This window comes from Alexandromys fortis, unplaced genomic scaffold (genome assembly GCF_014885135.2).
Source record: "Alexandromys fortis isolate MF-2015 unplaced genomic scaffold, M_Fortis_MF-2015_v1.1 scaffold_228, whole genome shotgun sequence".
Taxonomy (NCBI): domain Eukaryota; kingdom Metazoa; phylum Chordata; class Mammalia; order Rodentia; family Cricetidae; genus Alexandromys; species Alexandromys fortis.
The window spans coordinates 1,873,331-1,892,817 of record NW_026068115.1 but is presented as its reverse complement, the minus strand read 5'-3'; the positions used below and the strand labels follow the sequence as shown (position 1 = coordinate 1,892,817).

The 19,487-nt window shown below is 44.8% G+C and overlaps 1 protein-coding gene across 2 annotated transcripts in view; it reads left to right on the top strand.

Moving 5' to 3' along the window:
• The window catches only part of Golga1 (golgin A1), a 73,990-nt gene that overhangs the window by 49,200 nt on the left and 5,303 nt on the right, over positions 1–19,487 (top strand). For both annotated transcript variants that reach the window (XR_007589122.1, XM_050124834.1), the window contains exons 11-19: positions 1,383–1,508; positions 3,792–3,887; positions 6,458–6,553; positions 7,545–7,694; positions 8,939–9,034; positions 17,731–17,820; positions 18,539–18,641; positions 18,723–18,856; positions 19,262–19,405. Coding sequence is in view for 1 of the 2 variants with exons in the window: in XM_050124834.1 (XP_049980791.1) it covers positions 1,383–1,508; positions 3,792–3,887; positions 6,458–6,553; positions 7,545–7,694; positions 8,939–9,034; positions 17,731–17,820; positions 18,539–18,641; positions 18,723–18,856; positions 19,262–19,405 (1,035 nt within the window). In the remaining variant the exon portion in view is untranslated. The remainder of the gene's footprint in view (positions 1–1,382; positions 1,509–3,791; positions 3,888–6,457; positions 6,554–7,544; positions 7,695–8,938; positions 9,035–17,730; positions 17,821–18,538; positions 18,642–18,722; positions 18,857–19,261; positions 19,406–19,487) is intronic.

The window sequence follows — 19,487 nt, the reverse complement described above, 5'->3', positions numbered from 1 at the left end:
AGAATCTCAGTTGCTTCTAGGTGCAGTGCTGAGAGGGCACAATCTGTGCGAAGAGAGAGAGAGAGAGAGACCTCCGGAAGGGGAGGTGCCACTGGCTCCCTCCAAATCGGGGCGGGTATACCCAAAGTCCCACTGGGCGCCAAATGTGGCGGTTTAGATTAATGAAGACCAATAGTAATAGATATTTGAACAACTTTAATGGAAAAACCAGACTCACGAAACCAAGGTTCCAGTGAAGTACCAGAAGCAGGAAGGGGCACGCATCTGCGCACCCAATTTATCAGTAAACATTCGCCCGAGGCAAGCCCGCCCCCAAGGGGCGGGCTTATCCCTACATATACTCAGCTGCATCTTCCTCAGGAGAGATTGACCCAGGTTGAATGTGTCTGTGGCTTGAGCTGGAGCAATGGAAGTCTAAGCAGGGCATTCAAGGGAGCAGTGAAGGGTGTGCATAGCACCTTTCTGGGAGAGGAGAATGGCATCCTCAGTGGAAGAGACCACCATGAATCTGGGTGTCTCAGATCTGACATTGAGCACCATTTGGTGATTGGTGGTGATGAGAGAAACCAACTCCCATCTGTCACCATCATCACTCCATTCATTGATAGAACATCAAGTTGAAGTAGACACTTGTTCTCAGGGCAAGCTGTGAGATTCATGGTGGCCATATTAGTTCCTGTCATTTGTTTCAGAACTTCTCTGGTTGGCTTTAAAGCAATTGTCTCATCTTTGTCCCTGCCGTACCCAGCCTGCTCTTGAGTTTCAAAGAACATCATTATGATTTTCTGATTGGGGATGTTTGTTCATTGTCAGTACTAGGCCTTGAATCAAGGAACTTAGGAATGTGATTCAAAGATTATTTCAGGGACACCAGGAGCTTCTTCAATGGAATTAGCCTTGCTTTCTCTACCAGAAGAGTGGTGGGTTTTTTCTTCCCAGACATCATGCTTCCTTCATGATGCTCTGTGTCTGACCTGGTGCTTGCTTCGCTTTGTGCTAGGTCTCTTCCTTTAATGTTGCTGGTTCTCATCTGGCATCTCCGCCCCCATTTTTAGGAAAACTTTCTTGGTTGCATGTGTTTCTGTGATGTGATTGAGCACAGGATTCCAGAGAAGCATGATGATGACACAGGGCAGGGAAGAGAGGTAAAAGGGCTTAAAGAATGACTGTGCTGGGCTGGAGAGATGGCTCAGAGGTTAAGAGCATTGCCTGCTCTTCCAAAGGTCCTAAGTTCAATTCCAAGCAACCACATGGTGGCTCATAACCATCTGTAATGAGGTCTGGTGCCTTCTTCTGGCCTTCAGGCATACATGCAGAAAGAATATTGTATACATAATAAATAAATATTTAAAAAAAAAAGAATGACTGTGCTTTCCCTACAGGTCACTGCTGAAACTCAAGAGAAAGAAAAAATCATCACACATTTGCAAGAGAAGGTTATATTCTTGGAAAAGAGACTAGAACAGAATTTGTCAGGAGAAGATCATGTACAAGAGCTCTTGAAAGAGGTACTGTCCACTCATGCTGACCAATATTAGAAAGGCATGGTGATGCTGGGTGTTGCATATGCTGTGAGTTTCTGATCTGGAGGGTTAGATGACAGCTCTCTGCAACTTAGTGTAGCTCTTCTGGGCCCCAAACTCCTGGGCATAATCTGTCCTCCAACCTAAATTCTTGAGTAGCTGAGACTATAACCACATACCATGGGGCCTAGTTTATGCATTTTTGGATTGAAATCAAATATAGCCTTTAGGAGACCAGGTAGTGGTATCAGGGCACATCTGTAATCCCAGCACTTAAGAGGCAGGTGGATCTCTGAGTTCAAGGCCAGCCTTGGTCTACAAAGAGAGTTGAAGGACAGCCAGAGCCAAACACAGAGAAACCCTGTCTGGGGGTAGAGGGTAGCCTTTAGGGCTGGACAATTTATCCCAATTATTATACTGCTTGCCTAGCATGTATAAAGCCTTGGATTCAGTCCCCAGCACTGCATAAACCAGGTGTGGATATACATGTCTGTAGTTCTAGAATTTAGAAGATATAAACAGAGACTGTGCTGTGTTTCCCAGCCTCCCAGACCGAATAATCAATCACTCAGAAACTGTTAATTACAACACTATTTGACCAATGGCTTAGGTGTATTCCTAGCTAGCTCTTACATCTTAAATTAACCCGTTTCTATTAATCTGTGTATCGCCACAAGGCAGTGGCTTACTGGTAGGTTCTGGTGTCTTTCTCCTTTGACAACTACATGGCGTCTCCTTGACTCCACCTACTCTCTCTATATACCTTTCCCACCTAGCTTCATTCTGCCCTGCCATAGGTCAAAGTAGCTTCTTTATTAACCAGTGGTAATAAAACATATTCACAGCATACAGAGGGGAATCCCACATCAAGAAGGTAGTCGCAAAAGAATCAGGAAGGTTAGGGTCATGCTTGGCTACATGGTGAGTTTGATGGTAACCTAGGTTACATGAAACCTGGTCTCAAAACAAAACCAACCATGTGTTTTTCAAACAACCTGTATGTTTCTCAAAGAAGGGGAGAGCTTTGTTTACACAGCTATGTGATGACTGAGGCTACCCAAGCTGTTTTGTCTTGCTGCACTGTTCCTTCCCCTACCTCTCCCCAGTCCCCTGCCTCTACTGGCAAGGAAAATTATTATCAAACCCTTCAGCTTGAGCAGGAACTACCTTGCATCCTAGGTTTCCATTGGCCAGGGTAACTGTTAAACAGGCTGACCTCACGCCATGGTAGAGGTAAATTTCTCTCCTCTTTGTAGTCCAGTGATTTGCCTTGTCATGACAAAGTTGACAAAGTCTTGAGCTTTAAGCTTACCCTAGAGTAGACTCCACTGTCAAGCTGAGCTTCTCCTTCTCTCCAGGCACTGCATAACTCTAGAGCGTCCCGCACTAACTGAAGGTCCCCTTCACCTTCCTCACTCCTATGAAACCAATCTTCCCAAACTATGGATTCTAATGTATAAGTTGGTTTCTAGAGGCCAGCATCTGTGTTTCTATGTTATCACTGTGACTTAAATCAAATCAGTTAATCTCTTTGTGTTGTCTTCTCTATAAAATTGAATTTATATTGTGTCAGCTTGATGAAATCAGAGTAAAAATTGGAGCATAGTAGGTATTGTTATTGTTGTTGTTCCATAGTCAATTATTATTGAAGAGTGAATAGCAATTACTTGGGGGTTTGTTTAAAGTATATATCTCTAGTCCTTTTCCCAGAATGTCTAGAGTGAGGCCTCACATTTAGCCAACCTCCCTAGTAAAGCTAATGCCAGGTTTTAAAAAGATCTGCTTGAAAATTTCTGCCTGCAAAATAAAATAAAACTTTGGCAACTCAGAAGAGTTCCTCATCACCCTACCCATTGCCCAACACCACAGTTGTTCTGTTGGTCTGAGCTCGCCATCACTGTGACTTTTGAGGAGCTGTATTTCTCTGAATACATCAAGCTCCTTTTTTTTCTTTTTTGAGGCAGAGTCTCACTGTATGACCCTGGATGGCCTCATACTCAGAGATCTGCCTGCTTCTGCCTCCTGAGTGCTGAGATTTTATGCGTGCACCACCATAGCCGGCTTCTAGTGTATGCTTTTGTTGTTAGGCATTTGTCCCAGCCTTGCAAACAAAGGACTGTGCCAAACTCATTTGTGTGTCCTCTGTGATATGTGAATTATATCTCACTTTGCGTTGACTCCATCTATTCATATCTCCTGTGCCCAGCACAAATGGTACAACATCAATAAATACTCATTAAATATAGTAACAATTCTTTTCTCTTACAGAGAACAGTTGCCGAACAGAATCTAGAAGACACTAGGCAGCAACTCCTGGCTGCCAGGAGTAGCTACACCAAGGCCATTGACCTCTTGGAGACTCGGGTATGACCTCTCTCCAGTATTTGCTGTAATGTGTGTAACCTGGTTGGAAGGCGTTTTGGCTAAGAAGTTCTTGGTCAGGTCATCTGTGTTCCAAGAACTATATTTGGTGGAGTTGAGGCTGCTGTGCTTAGTGAGTTCTCACCTATTGCTTCATCTTCCTATTGCCTCTGGAGTTTTCCCTTAGAATAGTCTATACATATCCTGTCAGTCTTTTCTTAATTAGGTTATAGGATTTTGTTACATATTCTAGTTTCTAATCTTGTCAGTTTTCAGTACTGAACCAGTCTTTGTATCTATCCCTTGATGAACAGAAATTCTGAAATTATCAGAGTCATCACTTCTATATGATCTGAAGCTCTATTTAAAAAAATCCATTCATGGTTGGGTGATGGTGGTACATACCTTTAATCCCATCTCTCAGGAGGCAGAAGCAGGCGGATCTCTGTGAGTTTGAGGCCAGCCTGGTCTACAGAGCTAGTTCTAAGACAGCCAGGTCCACACAGAGAAACGCTTTTTCAGGGGGAAAATACATCCATGCATGTGTCTAAGTCACAGAGATATTCTATATTTTAATGACATAGTTTTGTCCACATACTAGAGCTCTTGTGCATATGCACACTGTTGTGTGGCATTCAGTAAGAATCCAGCTTTCCTTTTCTCCACCTTTCTTACATTATTTGCTAAATAGTCTGCCTTTCCTCACTGTCTCTGATGTAGCTTTAGTACAGACTGAGTTTTTCTGTACCCATTGGATTGTCTCTGCCTTTGCCAGTGTATTTCTTTAGTAGAACGGTTGGCAATATGTATCTCAGAATTCGTGGACTGCATGAGGTTGAAATTCATGTTGTGGTCAGCAATCCCACTGCCAGCAGTCACTCCCAAGGAAGTTACTGAAACCACGTCAGACAGTTTTGTGTGAAAATATTAATGACTGCTTTATTTTAGATTGAAGAATATGTCAAAGAGAGTATTAGAGAGGGCTCTGCAGATAAAGGCACCTGCCACATCAACCTGACAACCTGGATTGATCCCTGGAGCACACATAGAGAGGGAGGAGACAGTCAACTCCACACAGAGCTCTTCTTCAGCCTCTACAGCATGCTGTGGTGTGTGTATGCATACACCATCTAATATGTCCCACATAAAATAAGCAAAAATTCTAAAACCTAGAATAAATAAAAATGTATAACAACCCAAGTACCAGCCGGTAATCCTATAGATGTATGGTCAGTAAAGCAGGAAGCACTCTTTGAGGAAAAAATAATCTCCAGTCTGCATGCATGTTATAAGTGGGAGGTAAAGCGTGGTGGGTGTATTTAAACTGTATGCAAACTATTAAAAATTCATAAAGACGGGGGCTGGAGAGATGGCTCAGAGGTTAAGAGCATTGCCTGCTCTTCCAAAGGTCCTGAGTTCAATTCCCAGCAACCACATGGTGGCTCACAACCATCTGTAATGGGGTCTGATGCCCTCTTCTGGCCTGCAGGCATACACACAGAAAGAATATTGTATACGTAATAAATAAACATTTTTTAAAAAAAAATTCATAAAGACATGAAGAAAAGACATTAAAGTTGTAGTGCTTTGTAATAGAAGACTTGGGGCTCTTGGTCATTTCTGTAATGTAGGATTTTATGTTGTTATGGAATTGAAGCTTGTTCATTCAAGGAACTCGCTCTACCACTGAACAACATCTGTGTATATCCCTGAGTTTGACTTCTTTTTCTTGTTTGAATTTTATTTTGTTTTCATTTTGTTTATTTTTAGACAGGTTCTCCCTATGTAGCCAGGCTGGCCTGGAAGTTGCTCCAATCCTTCTGCCTCAGCCTTCCAAGTATCATGTTTCTTCCATGCCCTTCCATGCCTTACCTGTTCTGTTTTTATTTTATTTTGCTGGGTTTTTTTTTTAATGTTTTGTGGATGGGGTGGGATGAGTTTTTGTTTGTTAATTATTATTTAATGTGTATGAGTGTTTTGCCTACATGTATGTCTGTGCACCATATGCAGGCCTGGTGCATAAAGGCTTAGAAGACAGAAGAGGTCATCATAGAGTCTCTAAAACTGGAGTTATGGGTGTCTGTGAGTTCCATTTGTGTGCTGGGAACTGAACCCTTGATTTCTGGTAGATCAGCTGTGCCATCTCTCTAGCCCTTCTTGTTTGTTTTGTGACAGGGTCTCACTATGTAGCCCTGGCAGACCTAGAACTTCCATGTTGGCCTCAAACTGTGCCTGCTTCTGCTGGGATTAAAGACCTGTGCCTTCTTTATTTATGACACCTAACACTGGCTTGCATGTGCGCTCTCTCTCTCTCTCTCTCTCTCTCTCTCTCTCTCTCTCTCTCACACACACACACACACACACACACACACACAGTCTCCTATAGCCTAGGCTAGTGTCAAACTCATTATGTGGTGAAGAATAGCTTTGAACTTCTGATCTCCTATCTCCACCATGAGTCCTCTGATTACAGGTGTGTGCCACTACATCCTTGTTTCTGGCTTAATTTTAAACCATACATTAAACCCTCCCAATTTCTTGTGAGTAGAAAGAATGTTTGTGTTTTCCCTCAGGTGAAGGATCTAGAGCAAAGCCTACAGGCCGCTGAGGAGCAGCTGAACCAGAGCAGGGATGTTGTGACTGCCCAGGAAGCCCAGATTCAGGAACTTGTAAGTGTTCACCACGTGCCAGACTCCAGTGCTTCCCCTCAACACCAGATATACGCCCAAGTCTGCAATAGTATCTGGATTTGGCTTGAGTAAAGCAAGAGGTGGGAGGGTTATCTGGAGGGTGAGTGTTACCCAGAGCCAAGGGACTAACTGGTAGTTATCACCCAACATCTGCTTTTGTTGATGATCCCGTCTTGTGGGTCCTTGAGAGTTCAAAGCCTAGTTTTCAGGCTGAGCTGTGTAAAATGAAAACAGGTCAAAACCGCAGAATGATCTGGGTGTCGTGACACATTCCATCGTTAATCCCAGTTGAAGAGGGCTAATCTCTTTGAGTATAGGCCAGTCTGGTCTACACAGTGAGTTCCAGCCAGTCAAACCCTCTTTAAAAAAAAAAAAAAAAATAGGCTGAAGTATTTGGACAGTCATCAGACCCTGAGTGAGCTAATAAATTAGACATAGGGAAATAAAAAAAAAATAGGCTGAAGTATTTGGACAGTCATCAGACCCTGAGTGAGCTAATAAATTAGACATAGGGAAATAAAAACAGCCACCATTGATTTCTTGTTTATGACAACCCTAGCACTGTTCAGAATGCTTTTTACTTAGTCTTTGCAGCACACCTAGTAAACTCACTGAATGTCATACATAGTCTGTAGAAGAGATGAGCTCAGAAGTGACAAGACTCACATCCATCTCATGTATATACTATTCTTCACCACTTCATTCTCCTGCCTCCCAGAAGAACACGTCAGCCATAGAAGTCCAGTGAGTAGAGGCCTATTTCTCAGGATATACCGTGAAGGGTGTGCCAGTGGCATCAAGGCACTTCAGTTTCCAGGGAAGGCCAGACCCAGAAGCAATATGTACAACATGCAGTTGTTGAAGCCACACCAGGGTAGCAGAGGTCAAAAAGGGTAGTTTCTGTTAGACAGTCAGAATAAGGCTTTCTGAAATTTTTGTCTTGGCTAACTGTCCTCTGGTTTTCCTGCAGATCACTAAACACCAAGAGAACAGCCTCTCCCAACAACAGGTTCTTGCCCTGGAGCTGCATTGCAGGGAGCGCACCCATGCACTAGAGGCCCAGATTGAAGCTCTGGAACAAACACGGGCAGCCGATCAAATAGCTTCAGAGCAGGGAATGGTAAGTCCATGCAGGAGCACTGGATCACTGCATTTGAGAAGAATAGTGCCTCTCTAGGCTGGAGAACCACTGGAGAGAGCAGTTCACTCCTTTCCTAGAAGGACTTACCTGCTTAGGAGGCTGGAAATGAAAGGACTGCTTTCTACAGAGATACAGAGCGTATGGTTTTTCCACTGGGACATCTTCATGTATTCTGATGGGTCCCCTCAGTTTTTCCCAGTTTTTCTGAACTCCATAGTCTTCCCTAATGGCTTCTCCTTTCTTTTTTTTTTTTTTTTTTTTTTTTTTTTTTTTGGTTTTTTGAGACAGGGTTTCTCTGTGGCTTTGGAGCCTGTCCTGGAACTAGCTCTTGTAGACCAGGCTGGCCTCAAACTCACAGAGATCCGCCTGTTTCTGCCTCCCAAGTGTTGGGATTAAAGGCTTGCGCCACCACTGCCCGGCTGGCTTCTCCTTTCTATGATCCTCTATGTGTCCCAGTCTTTCTTGAGAGGATCTCAAATGCTGGACGTATGCTCTACCACTGAGCTACTCCTGCCCCTGGAGAGGTCCAGTGTTTTCCTTCCTTGTCTCCACCTATCGCTTATTCTCACGTTTACAGTGACCAAAAGAAAGGAAGGCCAGAGTTGTGTATCAGCTGCCTTCCTCCATGGTTCTCCACTGATTTTGCTAGACTAGCTGGTGTAGTACGAATTCTATTTGGTCTTAAATAATAAAAACCCAGAGTTTTTATTAGGGGGTTAAAAACTGAAAGATCAGAAAAGCAGAGCAGCCAGCCACTAGTTCTTACCTCTGTGAAGTCCTCAGACTGAATGGGGTATCCTGTCTCTGCAAGTCCTCAGACTGAATGCCATTTCTATGAAACCTCAGACTGAATCCTGAGCTCCTGTATCCTCTTGCCTTATATTCCTCTCTCCACTTCCCTAGTACTGGGATTAAAGGTGTGTGTCACCACTGCCCAGCTAAAACAAGCTTTCTTAACCACTGAGCAACCTCTTCTGCTCCTCTTCCCCCTCACTGCCCAGCTGTGAACCCCAAAGATCCAGCAGTCTCTGTCCAGCAGTGCAATTGCAGGCATGGTTCCCACATGGTTGCTGGGAATCTGAACTCGGATCTTTATACCTCCCTGATCACTTCATTAGCTGAGCTATCCCCTCAGCCTAGAAAGTCCATTTCAGAAGGACTCTGCCTAGGAGGAAACACGGCAGGTAAGACCTTTTCTTAAGTGTGCTCTGCTCAATTTCCAGCAACAGCTGCAGCAGGAGAACGTGGCCCTTAAAGAAAGCAGAAATGAATGTGAACGTTCTTTACGGCAACACCAGTCTGAACTAAAGAAACTAAAGGTATTTATCGAATAGAATCAGTTCTACAGAAGTTCTCTCTGTCACATGTTTGTAGTGGACAGTGCAGAGGAAATGGCAGCTGTCTGCTGAAGTCTCCACAGTGGCCAGGAGGAGGAAGGCTGCGCTGCTTTTGCAGTGACTGCTGCTGAGGCTCTGAGGGCAGTCAGTCCATGTACCTTAAGTTAGAGGTTGAGTTAGTCTCCTCTAGCTGCTCACTCCATCCCAAAGCCCACTTCTGCCTCGTGTCTTGTCAGCAGCCGGCTGGAAGCTGTGCTGTTCAAGCACTCCTGACTTGTGTTTTCAGAAGGACACATACGGAAGTCCTTACGGAAGATGTTTGTGTATGTTAGGGACCTCGGACAGAAGTGAACAATATCTTTTCCCATCTGTGAAGTTGGTGCTTTAATCAGACCTTACTCCTGTTGTTCACTAGACAAAGCCGCATCCCCACATTCATTGGTCCGCTAGGCTCCCTGGGCCTTCATAATACCTATGGGAGGTGAGTCATGGCAATATTCTTCCGGTTTGGAGCTGGTGTCAGGCCTTTGCAGCCCTTCTCTCTGTCCACACCTATGGCTTGGCCTGCCCAGGGAGTTGCTTAGGCACTACTGCAGTGGTGCTGCATCCTGAACAGAATGTGTCTTTTCAACCAGATTTTCTTTTTGCTTCCTAAACTAAGACTCAAATCCATGGCCTTGTGCATACTAGATAGCCACTGTAATACTAAATTATAAATCCATTACTTTCTGTATTTTTAATTTGAGACAAGGCCTTACTAAGTTAACGTAGGCTGACTTTGAATTTCTTGGTAGCCCAGAGAAGGGTCCTGAACTTGCAATCCCCGATTCAGGTCCCCAGGTAGCTGTGATTACAGGCCTGTACCATAAAGCCTGGATTGAAGTGAATTGTTTTGTTTTTCTGGTTTTTTGTTTTTATTCCATCAGCAGGTGTCAGAGTGCCCATAATTGCTAGGCATCACAAGAGGTGCTGGGATGTGTCAGGAATAAGACAGATAGTCTCTCCTCCACAGAGCGTATAACTAGAAATAGTGAACTAGCTACAGATAGAGGCCAATGCTGTGAGGAGAACGAAGCCAAAATCATGGCCAGGACAGAAGAGGAAAGGAAGGCTTCTAAGACATTTCAACAAAGCTATGAATAGTGAGGCCAGCAGTTAGGCATTCGAAGGACTCTGAGGTAAAAGAAAGCCCATTCTGTTTAAAGAACAGTAGGAAGGCCAGTATGGCCGGAGCTGAGTGGCAGGGAGAACAAGGCTGCCAATACAGAATGCAGCAAGAATTAGGAAGTATAATGAAAGCCATTACAGGGATTGAGCAGAAAGGCATGGAAGAGGTTTTGTTTTGAAAGTATTTCTCTAACTATGCGTAGTAACTTTTAGTAACACAGGCAGGAAAGGATAGCTGTGTTAATTAAGTATATGGAAGACAAATTCAGATTCTGGATAAATGCTAGCCATGGAACATTTAGGACTTGCCACAGAGTGCAAGGAGGAAAATAGAGGAATAGGTGTTGGAGTGACTCCTTGATTTGGTTTATGGAACTCAGTTCCATGGCTTCAGCACTTTGGCATTTGAGCCAAGATTCCTTTATGGGCACCTTGGAGCAGATAGATGTACATTGTTGGGACTCTAGGAGTATTTTGGTCTCTGACCACTAGATGTCAGTAATCAGCCCACTGATGACAACCAGAAATATCTTTGGGGACCAAAATTTCACCCTACCCAGAGGGTTGGCCACTGGGATAACTGGGCACATAGAGATATCATTCAGAGGTGTCTAGGACAAATCTGGTAATTTTTTTTATTTTTATTTATTTATTTATTTATTTATTATATTATGTGTATAGCATTCCTTCCATGGCCTATAAGCCAGAAGGGGGCGCCAGGTCTCATTATAGATGGCTGTAAGCCACCAACCATGTGGTTGCTGGGAATTGAACTCAGGACCTCTGGAAAAGCAGTCAGTGCTCTTAACCTCTGAGCTATCTCTCCAGCCCCCCAAATCTGGTAATTTTTTAACTGACAAGTCTGGAAGTCAGAGCATAGGTTTAGGATAGATATAAATTAAAAAAAAAAAAAAAAAAAAAACAGAATAGCAGCTGGACAGTGGTAGCTCACACCTTTAATCCCAACCCTTAGGAGGCAGAGGCAGGCAGACTTAAGTTTAAGGCCAGCCTGGTCTACAGAGGAATTCCAGGACAGCCAGAATACAGAGAGAAATGGGGGGGGGGGGGTAATATAAAGTTAGAAAGGTAGGAGGTGGGGGGGGCAGGGATACTTCTGGACCAAAAATGGTGGTGGTGCACTCTTTTGGGAGGCAGGCGCAGGCGGATCTCTTTAAGTTGGAGGCTAACCTTGGTGTATATAGTGAATTTGAGGCCAGATAGCACTACATAGTGAGACTGTCTCAGAAACAGGGGAAGGGGAAAAGCAAAGTACTGGGCACCTGTAATTTCAGCACAGAGGTGGCAGGCAGTTAGATTAAATGGAGGATATGGAACTAGATGGAGAGTTCTCCCTAGTTAATTTGGATGAGCCCTAAATGGTCAAGAGTCCTCACGATTCCTACAAGACAGAAGGCATGATGTGACAGCAAAAACACGTCGAGGTGTTCGAGGTGTTTTTATTTTGGTTGAGACGGTCTCACATAGCCAAGCCTTGTCTCAAAAATCCCTGGCCAAGGCTGTTTTTGAACTCATGATCCTCTTGCTGCCCTCTCCCAAGTGCTAGTCTTATAGGTATGTGCCACCATGTGCAAATTCAAATAAAGAACTATAGATGTGGCTGCATGGCTGCCATTGAAGATGGAGGAATGGGGCTGGGCCTGAGGGTTGCAGTTCTGGAAGCTTGGAGATGCAGAAAAAGGACTTTCCCTGAAGGAGCACAGCCTGCTCATATCTATACAGAAGACGAGTGTTGGGGGAGACTGCTTGTTGTTTCCTGGCCGCCCAGACTCCAGAAATAATCACACAGAAACTATATTATTTAAAACACTGCTGGTCCATTAGCTCTAGCTTCTTATTTATAACCCATCTCCATTGATCTATTAATATATTGCCACGTGACTGTGGCTTACCGGGTAAAGTTCCGTCTGACTCTGGCGGGGTGACATGGCTTCTCTCTCACTCCTCCTTCTTCTTCTCAGCATTCAGTTTAGTTTTCCATGCCTACCTCTGTTCTCTGCACAGGCCCAAGACAGTTCCTTTATTAATCAATGGTAATCACAGCATACAGAGGGAAATCCCACATCAGGTGAGGGAGTCAGCTCAGTTGGCAGTGTTTGCTCAGCATTCACAAAGGCCTGCAGACCTAGTATCATGGTCAACCATGTTAACAAGTTCAAGGTAGTGTGTTAAGGCAGCTGTAGCAAATTAATACGCAGGCACCAGAATGAGAGAGTATTCTAACGTGACATCCTCAGCTGATTAGCAGGTATGTGATGAAGCAGATGGATTCCTGTATCTCAAAACAAACTAAATGAAGTTTCCAAAGACACAATACCAGGTGCAAGTACTTGATTCATGAGGTACCAGGGTTTTCTCTAAACCAAGTTTTGCATACGTTTTGTATCCATGGAAAACTCTCAGACAAGATTCACTTAGGGTAACAAAAGGTATCTGTAACACAAAGGATGGATTAGGGACTGAGTAAAAACTCCAGAGCTACTCCAGGTATAACCCAGCGGGTTTCATGGCCACCAAAGGGTTACTTGCTAACCCTCTGGCACCAGGCCAGTATTAATTTCTGCCACAAGTTTGAGGCCATCCTGGTGTACAAAGTGAGTCCAGGACAAACAGGTCTGTTATACAGAGAAACCCTGTCTTTAAAAAAAAAAAAAGAAAGAAAAGAAAAGAAGGGGGGGCAGTGGTGGTACACGCCTTCAATCCCAGCACTCAGGAGGCAAAGGCAGGTTGATCTCTGTGAGTTCGAGGTCAGCCTGGTCTGCAAAAGCTAGTTCCAAAGCTACACAGAGAAATAATATCTTCAAAAACAAAAAAAGAATTACATTTATACTGTTCAGTCCATTTGTATTTGGCATGTTTGGAGAAAATAAATGCTTCATTATTTATTCTATCTCATGAGTCCAAAGCTCTGTGCCTCCTTTACCTTCTATTATAGCCAAGGAAGACTGTAACTATCGCTGTCTAGTCTTCAGCTCCATCAAAGACCCCAGAGATATAATACTACCTTAGTAAACAGGAAGCATAGTGTAAGCAGCTTTCAAACGAAAAGAGATGACAGAAACAGCTGGCTGCCTGGACAGTCACCCAAGGTTCCTCTGCAATGTTGGGGCATCCATCTTCAGCCTACAGGCCTAGAATATCTGACAGACTTTTCTGTGATGCATTAACTTTGCCAAAGTTACCTTCTTTTGTGTCCTGTTTGTTTAGTTTGGACAGTATACTGTCAGTGGTTAGGGGAAGGGCAGTTTCTTCCCAAATGGCTAGCTTTTGCCACAAAGAAAACAAACTCCATATGGAGATTCTTTGATTCCCATTATCCTTTTTCGAAGCAGATTGGTGCTATCAAGAGCAGATGTGTCTCACTGTCAAGAAAACACTCATGTTATGAAAACATTTTAAACGCCATAATCTGTGGTCTTTGAAGTGTTTGAAGATCACTTGTCTATCTAAAATATATCTGTGTATGACCCTGAGAACATACCTAACATGATTATAAGTTTCATAGTTTTAGATGACTATTAATTAGCCTTTATTTATTCTAAATAGCTTTCAAAAACTAAAACTTTACATGACCTTTTTAAATGAACTGCATAGGTACAGTACCTTAAAAAAAAAAAACAGAAACATAGGACTGGAGAGATGGCTCAGAGGTTAAGAGCATTGATTGCTCTTCCAGAAGTCTTGAGTTCAGTTCCCAGCAACCACATTATGGCTCACAACCATCTGTAATGAGATCCAATGCCTTCTTCTAACATTGTGCACATAATAAACAAACATATAAATAAATGTCTTTTAAAAAAAGAATAGAAACATATACAATACAACAAAAATAACCTTAAATTTGTATCAATATACAAAAATCCATACCAGTGTAAAATATTTAGGACAAATGGTTATTTAAAAATAGACTCAACAGCCGGGCGGTGGTGGCACACGCCTTTAATCCCAGCACTCGGGAGGCAGAGGCAGGCGGATCTCTGTGAGTTCGAGGCCAGCCTGGTCTACAAGAGATAGTTCCAGGACAGGCTCCAAAGCTACAGAGAAACCCTGTCTCGAAAAACTTAAAAAAAAAATAGACTCAACAATCCACCCTTTTTTCTCATCATTTTTATACTGTATCCCTTTTCCTTCAGAAAGAGATCTTTGAATCTAACTCCTTTGTTTAGCTTTTTTCCTGACCATGACCAATAACAACTTGTAACTATTCCCCATCAGATAACCAAAAGCCACCCACCCAACTCTTGGGAATGTTCTCTAGACTGCTTCCTGTTGCTTGAGTGCACTGGCGTCTTTAAGAGACCCTGGGAAGATTGGGATAATGGTCAAGTCCTGGGAGAGTTTGCAGTGTTATTTGTTGTCTGGTCTCTGTGCAGTGGGAAAATGCAGGACTTATCTGAAGTCCTGGCCTCAGAGTATGTCTGTGAGCCTGGACCATCTCAGCCAGCAGCCTTGATGCTGTTCTGGATGCAGAACTCTGAGGAAACTGCAACAGAGGAACTCTGAGATGCTGGATCACCTGGGCCACCTGTTTTCATTGGTATCTGGTCCCCTTGTTCCTCTTCTTTAATTTTTATTTCATGTGTGTTGGTATTTTGCCTGCTTGCCTGTTTATCTGAGTGAGATTGTCATATTCCCTGAAACTGAAATCACAGATTCTGTGAGCTACCTCGTGAGGACTGGGACTTCAACTGCTGAGCCATCTCTCAAGCCTTCATATGTTTTTAAAGGACTGTAATTTGGGATATACATATGTTTAGGGGTTTTTGTTATTGTATTGTTTTAAAGACAGGCTCACTCTACATTTGCATCTGTTTTGGAACTCACAGAGATCTGCTGCTTCTGCCTCCCAAGTGCTGTGATTAAAGGTGTTCATCACCACACCCAACTTATTTTTATTTTTTTAAACTAGCTGTTCCCTGAACATCTTCCCCTCCCCAGAAACCAGACTCAACCCCAGGTGTGCAGCTGCCACATGTGGGAGGCCAGCAGCTCCTGGGAGACAGGAAACCACGCTCTAGACAGGCTGGAGGGTCAGCTTGGAATTCAATAGTTCTGAGGCACCTGGCCATGTATGTCAGTGCAATCCCTCGTTATCATAAATTTGTTGTGCGTGCATGCGTGAATGCAAGTGTGTGAGCTTGTGCATGTCTGTGTATGTCCATGTGTGTCTGTGTGGATAGTATTGCTGCAGTTGGTATTTGGTTGTTTAGTTGTTTTGTACTGGGCCTGAAACCTAGAGTCTGCCTTGTGCTAGGTTAATGCTTTACTATAAAGCAACCCCCAGCCTTGTTTGTTTGTTTGCCTTTTGGAGATAGAGTATTTCCATGTAGCTCAGGCTGGCCTGGAACTTGTTCTGTCTCAGCCTCCCAGGCACTAGGATTGCAGGTCTGTGCTACCACACCTGGCCCAGTTCTCATTTTAAAATGGAAGTGGTAATCTCTGACCCCAAGAAGACTATTTAGAGGATCAGACATGGCCGCAGGTGAAGAGTGCCAAGGGACAGTTTCCCAGCGTGGGTTTCCTTTGTGACCCGGCCTGCCTTCCTGTCTTCTCAAAAATATGGAGGCATCTGCATCTCTCCAAAATTTCCCAATAAAGTATTCCTGAGTAGGCATAGAATTCTTTTTGGTTGTCCAAGACAGGGTTTCTCTGTGTGACGGTCCTGGCTGTCCTGGAACTTGCTGTGTAGACAAGCCGGCCTCGACCTCCCTGAAATCCACCTGCCAGGCGAAGCATTCTTACCAAGTCAGAATCTCAAGCTCCTTCCCCTATACCAACAGAGCCCCATCCTAAACCTGCATTTGATAGTAGTAGATAGTCAGAGGACCCTGGCAAGGAGTCTTGTACAGTGTATTTTAGGGTCTCACCTTTAGCCTCTCAGGTTCAGGTACTAGTTGTCCTTGTCTGCTAGAGCTAGACTCACTGTGAAGAGAATTGTGATGGCTCGAGTAAGGGTCAACATGCCATGCATGGCTCTGCAGCTGACTCGGGAAAAGTTGGTAGGAAGAGTCAGGATCCCACAAACCCAGAGAAACTGATGGTCTGCTTTCTATCTGCAGTAGACAGCCTCCTGTACTGAGGGACAGACAGACATCAGTTCTCATCTTGGAACTTTTCAAGCATCGAAGTATAAAGAAGAGTCCTTATGCACTATAGACTATGGTTGTCCATCTCAGTGACAAAGCCACCTGCTAGCTGAATTTGGTCAAGGGGAAGAAGTGTCGTTATAGGTCAGGCTTGAATCATATGCCTCAAATTAGGGCATCATTATTGACAGTCCAGTCCTTGCCATGTAGAGCTCCAAGGTGGGAATGGGGAGCAGAAATAACGTGCTTACACAAAAAAAGCAGGGAGTTCTGGGTAGTCAGAAACAGCAGGCGTTGCTTCGTGTTCTTCCCAGGGTATTCCTGACCATGGTCAAAACCTGAGAGGTTGTATTTTACACTGTGACTCTTGGCAAGCATGAACACACTGTCAGCGGAGAACAGTGGTGACCAGCGGTCAGTGCTGCAGAAGCCCTGCCAGTCAGCTAGGGAACTGAGGTTTCTGCTTACAGTGAAGATGTTTCAGGTAGAAGAAGCTGGCATCCAGAGTCCCTGGACTTGGGTTCAGCTGGCTCTGGCTCTCAATCTGGTCCTGCTACTTGCTTGTTCTAGCACCTGAGGCAAACCACCAAACCTCTTAGAGCCTGTTTTCACTCTTAGAAAATGGGCCCATGGTCTGGTGATGTGGCTAAGCTGATAAAGGCCTTGCTACGAAGCCTTCTGACCTCCGCAGGCACACATTAATAATAAGTGCACACGCCTTTAATCCCAGCACTCCCGGGAGGCAAAGGCAGGCGGTCTGGGACTTCAAGGCCAGCCTGGTCTACAAGAGCTAGTTCCAGGACAGAAATCAAAAGCTACGGAGAAACCCTGTCTCGAAAAATCCAAATAATAATAATAAGTGTAACTTTAAAAGTTTAGTAGGATTATCAGAACTAGATAAGTAGCTCAGCAGTTAAGAGAATGTCCTGCATTTCCAGAGGATCTGAGTTCAATTCCTACCACCCAAGTCAGCCAGTTCATAACTGCTTGATCTATAGCTGCAGGGTATCCATGGCCCTCTTCTGGCTCTGCACGTACCCATACGCACATGATATATACACTCACACTTGTACACATGGAAGTAATAAAAATAAGTGTTTTATAAGGGCTTTTATGGCTAACTCAGTGAAAGTGGGAACTTGTAAACCTCATTGGCTACTTCATTACATTTCCTGTGACCAGGTTGTGCCTATGAACTGTCTGGTTTTGTGTGGATTTCATCAGCCAGTTGTGGTTACTGATGGTGAGCTCCCAGTACTGCTGGCCCTCATGGATGTGCGCATTTGCCAGTCATCAGAGGGAAGCATGCAGGGAAGCAGGGAGAATGTTGGCCTTGGGTGAAGGACATACATAAGAAAATGTGGACTGTTTTGGGACTCAGTCGCCTATCTGTTTTCTGAATCCTAGGATGAATGGAGCCAAAGAGAAATTGTGAGTGTGGCTATGGCTCAAGCCCTGGAGGAGGTGCGGAAACAGAGGGAAGAGTTCCAGCAGCAGGTAGGCTCCTAGCTGGCTCCTAAGGTGTGGGCCAAAACCATGTTCCCCTGCAGTCTTAGGAAGACATGTCAAGGGTCTCAGGGAACACAATCAGTTGGGAGATGCCATATGACCTGTAGGTACTAGGAGAAACCTTCCTTACTCCAGGTGATGCCCCTTACTAACTTGTCATGGCTAGTTAACATTTAATCTCCATAAAACATTGATTGCAGAAAAGGTAGGGATCAAACAATCTGATTCTGGGAAGTGGTACATTATCACCCACTACCCACAAAGTTGAGTTCCTAGCCAGAGTGTAGGGAAACCATACATGGGAACAGACAGAGCACCTGGCTCTGGTCCTGCTGGCTAGAGGCCTCCAATGAGTTCTTAAGCAGTCTGAGCCCTAGTCACCTCTGAAAAGAACTTAGGGTAATCATACCTTCTGACACCAGAATGAGGTGATCCAACAGACTGGTGCAGCATGGGTGCTCAGGAAAAGATGTATTGAGAGGCTGACCAAAACTTCCCATACTCTGGTTGGCCCAGCATAGGCTATAGGGGCAGTAAAGAGAAGCGCCCTGTGCAGGGCCATTCAGCAGAATGGATCCAATTGCCATAGGTTTGTTCTAGGCTACGGATTCCAAGGAGGGCTTCCCCTTACCCACAAGTTGGAAAATGGAATCCCTGTAGGAGAGGGAATTTTTTCAGCCCTTCTCATGCTGAGTTTCCTGCTAAGGCTGCCCAGTTGTCGGCCATCATAGAAGAGAAAAATCGGAGCCTGTGTGAAAAGGACGAGGTGCTTCTCCAGAAGGAACAGGAACTTGACCAGCTGGAGAAAGGTGAGGGGTCAACCCCTGACCAGCGAGGGGTCGCTAGTGAGCCAGCAGTCACTGGCTCACACTGTGCTCCTGCCACCCTAGGTCACAGTTCTGCCCTGCTGCAGATGCACCAACTACAGAATGAACTGGAGGCCTTGAGGAGCTGCAGAGCCCAGGAGGCAGTGCCAGCTACAACAGGACAGGACCCCCTGCAGCTGCAGGGCCCAGAGTCACTTGTGAGTGCTGTCCTGTCTGGTACTGGGGTAGGGTGGAGTGCCAGCTACAACAGGACAGGACCCCCTGGAGTCACTTGTGAGTGCTGTCCTGTCCAGTGCTGGGGTAGGGTGGAGTGCCTGCTCTGCACTTCTAAGGTCCTGCCTTTGTGGTAAAGGTGCTCCACTTCCTAGGAGGATTGAGACCTGTAGGGGCGTCTGTGTGCAGCACCTGTTAGTGTGCCCGTTGATCACCAAAGGCCACTAGTTCGCCTGGCAGCCACTGGAGAGAATCTTATGTCTGACCTTACTTCCCACTAACTAGCTGCTGCAACATGCCAGAGCACACCTGTGCAGTGAGCTGGCACTTCCTCCCCGCAAATCTGCATCTCAGCTTCTACCTTTTGTCCTGTTGCCACTGTCTTGTAGGTCATCGCAAAAGCCATGCAGAATTCTGAGTATGAGCTTCAGGCAGCAGAAGGAACTCCAAATGGTGAGGTTGAAGCCATGAGTATAGAGCAGCTACAGAAAGAAAAGCAGGACTTAGAGCAGCAACTTACGGAGAAGAATAAGGTGAGGACACCCTGTACCTGGCCAGCTGTGGGTCTTCTAGGGCCCTCCTCACCGCTGTCACCCCTGTCCTACTGTCCTGTTG